Source organism: Conger conger, chromosome 2 (genome assembly GCF_963514075.1).
Source record: "Conger conger chromosome 2, fConCon1.1, whole genome shotgun sequence".
Lineage (NCBI taxonomy): Eukaryota > Metazoa > Chordata > Actinopteri > Anguilliformes > Congridae > Conger > Conger conger.
In genome coordinates, this window is record NC_083761.1 from 70,740,219 (window position 1) to 70,753,250 (window position 13,032).

General features: G+C 41.5%; 1 protein-coding gene across 6 annotated transcripts; it reads right to left on the reverse strand.

Moving 5' to 3' along the window:
* Positions 1–373: 373 nt before the first annotated feature.
* On the reverse strand, positions 374–6,129 carry ptger1a (prostaglandin E receptor 1a (subtype EP1)). Of its 6 annotated transcripts, none has more exons than XM_061222462.1 (4): positions 5,939–6,128; positions 5,419–5,515; positions 2,052–2,971; positions 374–1,384 (listed from the first exon to the last, which is right to left on the reverse strand). In XM_061222462.1, exons 3-4 carry the CDS (start codon positions 2,925–2,927, stop codon positions 1,049–1,051), a joined length of 1,212 nt encoding a protein of 403 aa, XP_061078446.1. In that variant the 5' UTR covers positions 2,928–2,971; positions 5,419–5,515; positions 5,939–6,128; the 3' UTR covers positions 374–1,048. The 6 variants fall into 6 exon arrangements, with proteins under 6 accessions (XP_061078446.1, XP_061078437.1, XP_061078429.1 ...); XM_061222453.1 differs by lacking the exon at positions 5,939–6,128 and adding an exon at positions 5,695–5,920; XM_061222445.1 differs by lacking the exon at positions 5,419–5,515 and having other exon boundaries at positions 5,939–6,129.
* Positions 6,130–13,032: the final 6,903 nt, after the last annotated feature.

Genomic DNA, 13,032 nt, shown 5'->3' on the forward strand with positions numbered 1-13,032 from the left:
AGGGGCCCCAGTAGAAGGCCTGAGAATGTAACTCAGTACCCATTTCAGTCGTAATAATGATTTCTCCCACCCTTCATTTTCCAAAGCTAATGAAACTGACAAAAACTAAACACATTTTAATCCTGTGGAATATACTGTTCCAGTCGCGACAGAAAAAGGCTATTGATAAAAGATAAAAAGTGAACAGAAGTATAGAGTATAGCTTGCAACTATTTCATCTTGTCAGCAAGCATCTTCCAGAACTTCAGATTTTTTCTGTCTCAGCACGTTGTAGTGACCATGGCCCTCTCCGGTTTCTGATTCAGCTACCAATAACACTCTATTTAATTAGATTTCAGCTGTCAGACAGAAAACAACAGCAATGAGCAATAGGTCAATATGATTCCTTTTTATTTGCCATTGTTACATTCAACATAACTACATTTTATGTCCCCAGACAATTGGGAAAACAAAATATACAACGTATGAAATAGCCTTTCACACATTTTCAAACATGGAAAAAAAATATATAACCTCTTACTTTGGCTTAGCATTGTTTACAAGACAAACAGCAGGACTTGCTGATGATTTATTTCAATTAAAACTAACATTTCATAGGGACGATACCACTGGAGTCCAAGCTCCAAACACACATACACAGCATTCAAATAAGCACAACTACTGCGATGCAGCCCAGCAGACTTAAATCCTCAGATGTAAGCATGCGGATTGGTTTGTGTGTGAAACAATGGCCGGCTTTGAGGCTCACCAGACGCTGTAGCAATAACCCGCTACGAGTTTCAGACATACTGTGCATCATGTCACTGTGCATTTCTGTTGCTTCATGAAAGAACAACTGGATCTGCAATTTTCTCCAGAGGTGCAGAATTAGAAAAAAGCCACCATTTGGACAGCCTCACATGTGGACACAGTGTCCTATTGTCTCTGACCACCACAAAAAAAGCAATGTTATCCAATGTTTTGTGCAAAACAGCATGATAAAGCAGGCTCTTCCTGCTGACCAATGTCTCTGGATCAGAAACAAAGAGAAAAGGAGGATGGTGTTGTGTTACATTGGGGAAGTGGCACCGCTTATGGGTAAATCTGGTAAAGGGGAGACAGCTGTCTCCCTTTCCCTTCTCCCTGTCCGCTCTGGAGGTCTGCCCATCCTCAGATCTTGTTGGCAGCTTTCTTCTCCGAGCTCCGGAGGGAACTGACCTCCCAGCGTCGGAAAGTGCTCCCTCTCAGGTCTGTGCGGCGTGTGGTCATGAGGCAGATCTTCCTCAACACCGCCCTGCGGAGGAGGATGTAGACCCAGGGGTCCAGGATCTGGTTCCAGGAGGCCAGGCGAACACCCATCACCATCAGCATCTTGTAGGTCTCCAGGTCCTCCCCGGTGGAGCTGCTGTAGGAGTGTGTCACCGACATCAGGCCAAAGATCTGGAACCCAGAGACACTGCCCAGGTCACCCTTGCCTCAGCAGCACTTGTACATTAGCACTACATTTATAAGTATTGCTGTCATGCTTGCTTTTCCTAAAATGCTAATAAATACAGCTATGTTCCTCTAGAGCGATCATTGCCAAGGACTATATACAAAAGTGTGGTTGTAATTCACATTTGGGTGCTCTGTCTGTCAGCTATGCTGCAATAATGTAATAAGTGTGGATTTAACATTAGCAAGTTATATCATGACATTTTTGTCATGATAGAAAAGATCAGAAACTGAACATATGAATCAGAACTGACTAAGCATTACATCTTAAATGTAATGGTTTTTAAGTCATGTTACAGTAATGTTAATTGTGAATGTTACTCTGAAGAGCTTACATTGTGTTATGCAATGATTGTTTGCAAAACAGAATTTCTGCAAATCATGTACATGCAATCCTTTCACAGAACAAAAATGAGGAAATGGCACAGGATATATGACATAGCACCACTGTACGCTGTCAGCAGAAAAACAGACCTGGTAAACCATGCTACACTGGGCTGTGACATGCCTGAAAATCATAATGGTAGGTTATCTATTTCCAGGATGGCATCTTGAGTGACTGCAAGTCTTCCACTCACCAGCAGGGGGCTCCAGCAGATACAGGAAGTGACCATGATGCCCAATAGCTGCACCACCATCTCAATGTCGTGGGACTTGGCTGAGCGGTGGGTGCTGGACTTCTTGCGCAGCCTGGCCAGCACGAGCGTGACCCCGCTGACGGTGTTGCACACCAGGGCTATGCTCAGGGAAGCCAGCCCCAGCCCGGAGAACAGCAGCACGAAGGCCACGTCCGCCTGCCTGGTGTCCTCCAGCACCTTGATGAAGCACCAGGTGCCGGGGAACTGGTAGGTGTAGGCGCCCAGCCGGAAGCACGGCAGCAGGGCCACGCAGAGGGCCAGCAGCCAGATGGAGGAGAGGCAGAGCTTAGTCCGGGTGGTGGTGACCAAGGAGGCGTGGAGCAGCGGCCGCGTCACCCCCAGGCAGCGCTCCACCGCCATGGCGCAGCCCAGGAAGAGCGGGCAGAGGCCGAAGAACACCATGCTCCCGCCCAGGAACTGGCAGAGCCGGTCCGGAGGGCTGAGCGGCGCGGGGGCCCCTCTGCAGAGGTAGAGCCGCAGCACGAGGGTGCCGGGAATCACGTGTCCCGCAAAGTCCGTCATCACCAGGGAGCTGGCGAACAGGAGGAAGGTGGCCTTGGAGCGCCGGCGGTGGTGGGTGTAGGCATTGGCCAGAATGACCAGAGCCACGATGTTAAAGACGATGCCCAGGGTCATGGACAGGCCGGCCACAAAAGGGCCCCCGGCGGACCCCTCGGAGGTCAGGTTGCCCCGTTTGGACACGGCTGCGACTGCCGCCATCCCCTGGCTCTGGTTGGACAGGAGGGTGAAGGGGGCGGAGCCGAGGCCAGGGCCAGGGCCATGGCTGGACGAATTGCTGTGATGCATGGAAAACATCACTGGGTTTCATTGGTCAGCCGTTCTGGGGCAGAGGGTGGATTCTGAAGAGAGAGGGAACAGAAGTAATCAATTCAAGGAGGACAATAGCGTCCAATGCAATTTCTACAGCAAGCAGATCAACAATGCTGCAGCAAGATCCACTCTGCTCAGTTCTACAAAGCACGTATGCAATTATATGCCTTCTACACTAAGGCGTTCAATTATATGACTGCCAGAAAAATTATACTGAAAGAAATAACCCAAAATACCATGATATAGGACACAGTCCTGATATTGAAGCCCACAGGCATTTAGACAGATATCAACTACAGGCTGCATGTCACGTGCATTTAAATTTGTGGAATTAATAATGTGGAAAAAAAAAATAATAATAATAATATTGTGGAATACAGTTTCCTCCACGTGGTTTATGTGAATTTACGGTGCATCTGTATTTCCAAAATAAAAATCAGAGCAAGCATTCGCCGAATACTCTTCGTAACACTAATGCTGACACTAATACTAAGGCAGAGCAAGTTAAAATGGTTCATGTTGACAAGCAAAGTGCTATAGCGAACATTCCATGAAGCTCACACACCAGTCAGGCCTCGAGGTGTAATGTTAAGACACAGTGAGCACACAATCTGCATGCCGGATTGGCATAATGGGTTTCTAAATCCAATAAATGTACTTTGATGTGGGTCTAGAACAGCACACTTTTCAACCCCCCTAATTTTTTTGAGTAATTGGGAGGGAAATGAGAAAATACACATGGGGCGTATTGTAACAGAGTGCAATTCATGCAGACTGTCAAGGGGCTCAATTCACGTGTTGTGAATTTGAGCTATTGAGCATTCAACCTACTGAACTATACTGATATACCCAAGTGTGGCTATTTCTTTGTGAAAATGCTGCACTGTCAGTGGAGAAGATTAGCCATTGTTTTAGGAAATCTCACCCATTCAGCAGTAGCTACATTTCTGTCTAAATGATGTCAGGCCATTCTGAAGCCAGTGAGAGGTACACAGAACAACAGGCGGTGCAGCCAATGAGATTATTTACAGCTTTTATTTGAAGCTAATATTTATACAAATAAAGAGGCTAAGGTACACAGGACTGACTATACAAATATGCATCAAGACACAAGAAACAGTAGGCCTCAGGTCTAAGAAATGTAATACAAGCCATTTTGAAACCTAACCTAACCTGGCCCACTGAGGCACCTGGTAACAGGTATTAGTATTTGGCATGGGATACACATTTGATACTTGAATATTGCATGATTATGTCTAGAACATGAAGCACTACTCTATACAGCATTAGCCATTTTGGCTAGAAATGAATAATATACTGTATTTCACCCTACTCCCAAAGGTAAATTTACCATACAATTGTACTACTTTATTCTTTAGATCAAAGAATATCATACTGTTTCATTTACATTAATATTAGTGTTAAGTAGATGTAAGATTATGCTTCTTTTCAAGGTGTTTTTATTTATTTATTATCTATTCAGTAACTTTAAAGGATTACAGTTATGGATAAATAAATGCATTTTGCATAATAACAATAACTCTATATATACTGATTATATTCTGGAGATTATTATTATTGGCAACAACAAATACAATAATATTTATAATAACAATTCCAATATACGAGCCGAGTACAAAATTATATAATTCAAATTCTGTAACTAAACTCACTGTGTTCTGAACCGTTCAAAGGTAGTTTTTCTCCTGAGGAATGTGGTTTATGATTGTGGTTGCTTATTGACTATCTCAGACACTAATACACTTCCATTGATGTGAATTGGACCAATATTCAAAAAGAAAACGACAAATAACTGCACAACGTCCATATGTTCGGAAGACCGTGTTTGCTCACGATGGTCCGAACACCGCCCTATGGGCTAAGCCTGCCCGGTTCGTAGTCTCTCGTTAGCAGCAGCTTCCCCCTCCACTGTGTCACAGTGGAGCACTATTACCATGTCACTGTATGCAGAAATTGATTGCGTATGTGACTCGTGCAAAGTTTTTATGAAAACGGTAGGAATTATTATTTACACTGACACACACAAACCAAAGCTGGAAGTATTTTTTTAGTAATTCGTCATGAAAGTTGCACTGTTCGAAACATAGTCAGCTAACTTGGTGTTCGTTCGGGTAACAATGAAAAAATAAGCTATTGCATATGGAATTTAAAAAGAAAGCCGTAAATAAATTTCTTATGGTATGCAACTTCAGATAGGAATGAAAACAGCCCATTGTGCATCTGAAGAACACCGACAATCCTCGTTAAAATTTCACGCTAATTCGCACTTTGGCAATAAGACACTAAACACTAGTTTAACCGACCGAGTAAGAATTGTATTGTGGCATAAAAGACAGCCAAAACAATTAATTTGCTCAAAAGAAAATGAAAAAACACTGCCAACAGTTAGGCTACTTCATATGCAAGGTAGCTCAATGAACACATGCAATGAAAATTAAAACTGTGATTTGCCTACCGTGTGTGATAGAGACTCCTCAAAAATAAATGCAGTATCCATTATCTGACACTAAATTTTCAAAGGAATGAAGGATGGCAATCTTTCCAAACAGCTTCTGGAACATTAGCATTAATCCAGAGGGTATTCCGCAATTACAAACTCGTTTGAAATTAATTCGTTTACCATAGATTTCCACCGCGAACAGTCGATATAAAAAATGTTTTCTCTCGGTGTAGCTAGCATATTTAACTTTATTTGACGTCTGCAAAAAAGACAGAGGTGAAAACTGAATACCTTTCATGCAACAAGAACATTAAAATAACATTTACAGTTCCATTCCTCGGCCCGTCAGTCATTTGAGTTGTCAGAGTGTTGTCAATAGATTTTCGAGAGAGAAAGAGAGAGTTTGTCTCAGCTCTGCGTCTCTCGAGCTGTCCTCAAAAGTAATGTCTAGTCCGACTCGAGACCAATTGCGCACCCGATTTAGTTTACATCTTTAAGCCTAACCCCTAGGCGGCTCTGTGAGTCAAGAACATACCTGCCCAGCGCAGGCTCATACATGTCTGAAGTACTAGAAGATCAGTTCTGCTTAACACGAATGCACTACAGTTCGCCGTTCAGCATCGACACGTGCACCGAATTTGAGATGACGCTTATAATCGAAGGAATGTTGACTCTGCGGCGTCGTACTCGGTGTAGAACTGAAAAACCGAAAATACGACCTTTATGGGAACACAACTCGCTCTATGAAACTAATTGTAATTACCATCAGCTGTGCTATAGGTGCATGGTAAATGCAGTATACTTAACACGAGTAGTGGATTGTATTGTTTTATTTTATCACCTGCATAGTGCTGATAAGAAATAAGAAATCCCAGGTTCCGTGTTAACTACATTTCATGCACTGACGGGAGGGAATTTAAGCACACCGCGTGTCAATCTCCATCTACAGATCCCAAAGAAGCACTACCTGCGAAGCCGCAAGACCTTTGGAAAAATAGTTAGGTTAAAGATTTTTAGTTACAACACGACTCCAACAATACAACAACAATTCTAAAAATGCATCTTTTAACCTATCCACTGTTTCATAATGCTTCTTGCAGTGGCATAATGGAATTAAAGGATGTGTCATGCGATTTATTTACACGAGACTCCAGAGAATTATAAACCATTGTTGTATATCATTCCACAGCATGATCCCAATCATGCTTTTCCGCTCATCCACGTTTGACTTTTTGGAAAACAACAGAAAGAGCAAAACCTGGCCTGGCTTGCACATAGTGGGTGGCATGACAATGTACTGTAGTAGCCTACGTACATATGTGTAAATAGCAGAGTATAACTGAGCACATCTACTTCAAGTAAACTGTTGTAACTATTTTCTTGTTTATAAGCTTCATCCCAGTGCATCAGACCAGCTGTACTGTATTCCTGTGGAATTAAATCAATGAACTATTGAAGAAAAACAAAAATGAAACTGCCTTCTGTCATCCCTTAATGTCAAATGAAGGAACATGGCACTCAACTAATGGATTTTTCTTGTTTTGCACTATCATGGGTAATATTTTGTTGTTTTATCAAGACTATTTTGTGTTGATCATACACACAGCTGAGCAAAAGTTAACAAAAGGAAACATACTTATTTTAATACAGCCTGGAGAGTCCACAGAAATCTAAAAGTGTGTGAGTTATTGATAAAGTTGCTGGGCTAAGTGGCCGGTCTGCTGGGTGGCCTATCCTGTTAAGGCACTCTTTAAGTTTATAGACTGGCACTATTGCCAGTGCTGACTGCGGCCAGCAGCCCCACAGGATGATGCAAAAGTGTTGCTAGCCTTGTTTGGAGCTGGTGACAGCGTGTCATAACTCTGCTTACCCCTGGTTGATTGGGTGAGCTCAGACTGCCTGTTGAGATGCAAATTAAGTGCCTTCCTCTGACTCATACGGGCCATCATGAATCCTCCCAACCTTGATGTTCCCACAAAAACCAATTACAGCCTGGAGTGAACCCTGGTTTTAAAAATGAAATTCTCACGATGAAATATAATCATAACAATTTAGGGTGCTGAGTAGCTGGTGAAAGCTCGCTAGAGCGTTGACAGAAACAATAAGTGTTTAACCAGCAACCATTGTTCCAATATTATTTTTATGTAATGTATTTGAAAAAAATTTGTTGTCAGACATATGGTCAACTATTTCCCCTTGCATTAAAAACACAGTTAAACTGGAAAGTACCTACAAAAATAGTTAAATCACTGCCGATTTGTTATTGCCATCTTACATATTGCCTTGTTTGAAATCTTGTTTTTATAGCAAGATGTTACATTGTGTACATAGTGTTGCGGTGTGCACTCAAGTCCTACCTGAAAAAGCATAATCAAAAGTGCCCAGGCACTTCAGGGACATTGACTTCTGCTGCCCATAGAAATTGGGCCATGGGGTAGATTGCAGTGTGATATCTCACACCATGTTCTTCCGAAGTATTCTTGGATTTCAAATGCTGCCCTATTTCTGAACGTTTTAAATTTGAGCCTTGAGTGCATATCAGTCAGCAAGGTGGATATCGGGTCAGTTGTTGTTTTTTCTTTCAAATTAGCAAAGAATCACATTTTATGGGTAGACTATACATTGTATTACCATTCCACACTTATGCCCTTTGCCCAGTGACAAAATTGTGTACAACAACAACCTTATGCCGGGTCAGTTTTGTAATATTTACCAGCGAAGTCAATATGGACTCTAACACAAGTGGCTGTTTAAAGATCCAATTAAAGCAGCTTGCATGGAAACTCTGTAAACAACAACTGTACACTTGTTAACAGGCTGAATATGATTGTTTCATAGATGGGAAACAACTTTGGGAATGTTGTTATAGGTTGCTAGGAGACATATCTGACAATAGGTGGATTGTTGCTCTGGCTGACTATCAAAAGCTATTTCAATTCTGCAAATGCCTGGTGCACCTATGAGTTTGAGTTTGACACTCTATTGCGCTGAGAAAAAGACAACCTATATGACAAAGCTAACTTTCCTCTGTGGTCATTTGAGCCACTGATTTGACCAAAACATTATCATGCAACAGGAATGCTATATTGCAATGAATAACCTGAAGGTGAATTAAAAAATGTTACCAATTCCAGGACAGGATTGAGCGTGGGTGATGTTTAATGGCTGTAATGCGTAGGAGCCAATATTTATTGTTTTTGGAATAACAGATAGATATGCCTGTCCAATGCCTGGCCAACAGATACATTCCATGGTTATCTGATGTAGCCTGTTCAGTCTGTTAATGGAGAAAGGCAATCATGAGTAATTTTAACAGTATATTAAGTATAACCTGTTCTTTGTTTATTTTGCTTTTCGATATAAACACTAACTTTCTGCCATATGAACACACTAACTACATGGATAATATGTATTCTTTGTACATGCAGGGAAAACTCAAATTAAAATAGATAAAACAAAATTGAGGTACGAACAGTTAAACAGCGTCTTTACTCTTCTCAATTTAGTGGTAGGTTTTATCATTCTACTGAGGTGAATTCTATGGTTTAACTCATTTACTTGTTTGAATTAGTGGAGATGATGGATGTTATTTGTTTATTGACAGTGAATGAGGTGTGTAATAGGTACAGTTGGGTAACACTTAATTAGAATATCCATTCAGTAACATCTAATCAGGCTTTGAGGATGCTTCGAGGAAAGAGACATTCTTCAGAACGTCTTCCGGCTAGATTTCTCATGGATCTTCAAAATATTCAAAGAATTTCCCCTAAAGCATTTTTTTTTTTCAGACACAGCACATAGACATCTGGCATTGCAGGGTTGTATTTACACAGCAGACATTCACGTCACAACAGGAGTGAAATGGAAGAATAGCGGATAGCTATAAACTATCATAACAGTTAAGGATGAGGCATGTAGTGCACTCCTCAGCCACATCTGAGCCCCCCCATGTGGCTGGGGTTCAGCATTTTCACAGCTTTTCCTTTCTAAGCCCGATAAACCTTTTAACAAAGGGTAGATTAACATTCATGGCACTCGGACAACCCCCACACGTAAGCATTAGATATACTATTTGACAAAAAGCAGGAGTTTTTTCCAAGCATCCTCCCGATATCCAGATTCTGAAAACATGGCTAGGAATCATATAACACCCACATGAGTTAACAGAAAACTCCTGCCTTTGACCTGTCTGAATTCTTGGATCCAACATCACAGAAAGGGCAGCCCATTTTCTGGTGCTGACTTTGGGGGCAGAGACATAACAGGTCTGCAGCTGTGCTCTTCAGGCCCGGAGAGCCAGAGTCAGGCGCTTGGCCTGTGAACATTTTCCACTCACTTACCGTTATGTGAAACCATCCCTCCACCCTATCCGTAATCCGCTCTTTATAAGGTCGCCATTTGGCCCTCGTGTAATCACTGTCCTCCAGCAGCTATACTTTCAAAACCCCCAAGTCTGGAGTTTTGAAATTCTCCTTATTTCACCCAACCGCAAAACGAATTTGGAAATGACCAGCTCTTTTCCTGCTGATCGTCAACCTGCTGTGCTGAACATGTCCCAACCAATGTACAGAGGAAGTGGTTTGAATGTGGCCAACAGACATGAGCATGGTTATCTGAGACGCCCTGTTCCTTCTGCTAATGGGGAAAGGCAAGCACTACCAATGTTAGCTGTATGTATATTAAATGTAACCTAGTATGTGTTTATACTGGGGCTAGAGCATATGAGAGATGCGTGATTTGAAAATGTCTGTTCATATGTACAGTGGGCTCCAGAATTATTGGCACCCCTGATTGGCAATACACAAAAAATACTCTACAAATTACTTTAAGAAACATGTGAAAAATACTGCACTTTATTAATGTTGCAACCTACCAAAATCACACATTCATTTAATAAAATGTACTTCACGAAAAATCAAGCTTTCATAATTATTGACACCTGTGCATTAGTACTTGGTGCACCCACCTCTGCCAAGAATAACAGCATGGAGTCCTTTCCTGTAATGCTTGGCAAGGTTAAGGAACACCTGGATTTTGGACTATTCCTCTATTCAGATCCTTGCAAGATCCTTCACATCAACTGCCCTCTTCAGATCAACCCGCAGGTCTTCCGTTGTTTTTGATGGAGTAATAGAGAATGCCAAGCCTTGTCCTTGTGAAGGAGTCACCCTTTAAATGACATGGTAAGCAGATGAGCTTCATCCAGACTCCCTGTTCACTCCCACCTCTGGCTACTCCCAACACCCACAGGTACGCAGGTAAGGCCATTTGTATCTGTAGCAACCTCAAAATAAAATAAAATACTTCTGCTACCACTGTTAGTACAGCTAATGCAAAACATTTGGTAGGATGTGTAATAGATCTTCAAATCTGATTGCAAAATGTTTTTGTTGTGAAATGCTATAACGCCTCTGTGAAAGAAAGCACAACACTGTAATGGAATACATTGTAGGGAAATTCCATTCTTTGTATATACATAACAATCCTATTATACTCGTAGGCAGATCAGTCTTCAGGCTGGACGTTGGTAACCCCAGGACTAACACTGGAAGGTAATGTTTCTTCCTGGAGCCACAGCCCACCTTTTTCCTGGAGAAATTGTAGGAAAGCACAGACAGCCGCACTTGATTTACAATACAGACGGAGCATTCCTCTATTTGTCCTTCCACTGGGCATTGTAAATCAAGGAAGTGCTCAAAGATCTCAATTCAACATGGGGAAATCAGACATAGGTGTTTATCATGGGATTCACCCCCTTCCCCTCCATTTCACCCAGCCACCATTCTGCCCCTCCGGACTGAGTCATTCCCTGCTGTACATTTTCCTGCCTTTTCGCTTTCAGTTGGGCGAAATTGCCTTGACCACACCAAGTAAAACCCATGAAAAATGTGTGTGAGCAGCAGAGGGGAATTGTTTTCATATATACATTGCTTTTCTATGTAGTATATACTGTACGTATGAAACTAAAAAACTGAGAAATAATCATGCGGATGTCCTAGGGAATCAATAACAACATCAACTCACCCACAGACGTTGATTAGTCATCACTCAGAATCAGTTGGGTTCTCTTAGATTTACACAGGAATCAATAACAACAACAACTCAAAGCCAAACTGCTGCGCATATCATCACACACCCACACATACAGCCAAGCCGTAAATAAGTCAGGAGCAAGCCATGTGTCTTAAATGGAAACATTATCTAAGACGGATTCTCAACATGTATGTGTTATGGGTAGTTTCACAGATATACATCATACAAATTGTGGCTCCATAAGTGTAAATTTATTGAGATATCCAGGTCTTTATCCTTATCAAGGCATAAAGCAAAAAAAAAGAAAAAAAGAAAAATCAATGTCAGGTGTTATTTCCCCACAGCCTAACTTATCCATCTCTGTCTTATATAAATGTTCCATGTACCCATGTCTGGTTTGCACATTGGGTCAGAGTTGATCTCATTTCCATGGCTTGAAGCGGTTTAGTGACAGATAACATCCCCCTGGATAGGGCTATCTAAAGCCCACTGACCACCTTTAATTCTTTGCAACTTGCAGGGATGCGACTCTGTCCCAATCTGGCATTATTGACAAATACAATCTTTTGATAGATACTGATTGCCCAGTTTCCACAACTATAGCAAAATTACAAGCTACGTCTGGTCTGGATCATTGGCATACATAAGGAAGCCTCAATGCAAAATACAGCAGAATGAACTCAGCTTTCCATTCATCACTTATGAACAAAGCCTGCAATCGTCAACACATGGTTTGTGTTTTCTTTGCTGATTTTACCCATTACACAGTGTAATGCACATACACAATGAATGTGGCGAACAGCCTGAGGAAGAAAGAGGGGGGTAAACTAGTTGGCGAAAACATCTTTTTATGTAATCAGCTTCACAGAGTTTTAAATGTGCAACGTTTATACAAAGGCAGAGACTTTCCTGGGGTTTTTTATAAATATGCCTAGAGTGTCTAATGTGTTTAATTAACATTTGATCACAAGCTCAACACTTCACATGCAAGACACGATTTCTATTTTTCTTTTTTGGCAGAAATCTAAGGGAGACATGTTCGGACTACTTGATGCATTGGGTAAGACTGAAACCGATGTCTACAAATTCCTAAACCTCAAATTTCATTTTGAAATCCTAACCCATACCAGTCTGTACAAATTTCTTTGAACACAACAGTCATCCGACCATGAGCATGACATATTTTATTTTGACTTGAGTGTGGTCAGAATTCTGCAATGGACATGATCCCCAGGCATTGTGAAGCACTGGCCTTCATGCCAAATTATGGTGAAATACCAATGCCAAGTCCATCAAATCACCAGGCCTTATGTATAACAGGTTTGCATTGGTTAATCTTTGAATAGAAGGATTTTTGTAGTGTTGTATAACCCCATTGCTTTCAATTACCAGTAGTGATTGTAACGTCAGCATTAGAATGTTTAGTTGAGAAAATTGAAACGACAGATTCAACCTTAAAGGGTTTAATGAAAGATATCTTCCAAAACTTGGGAGTATGAGGTCTGCAGTTGCCCTCCCTTGCCACACCGTATCTTTACACAGGTGGAGGTCCTTTAGTGTGTATTTAATAAAGTGCATTAAAGTTATTTTTTTGAC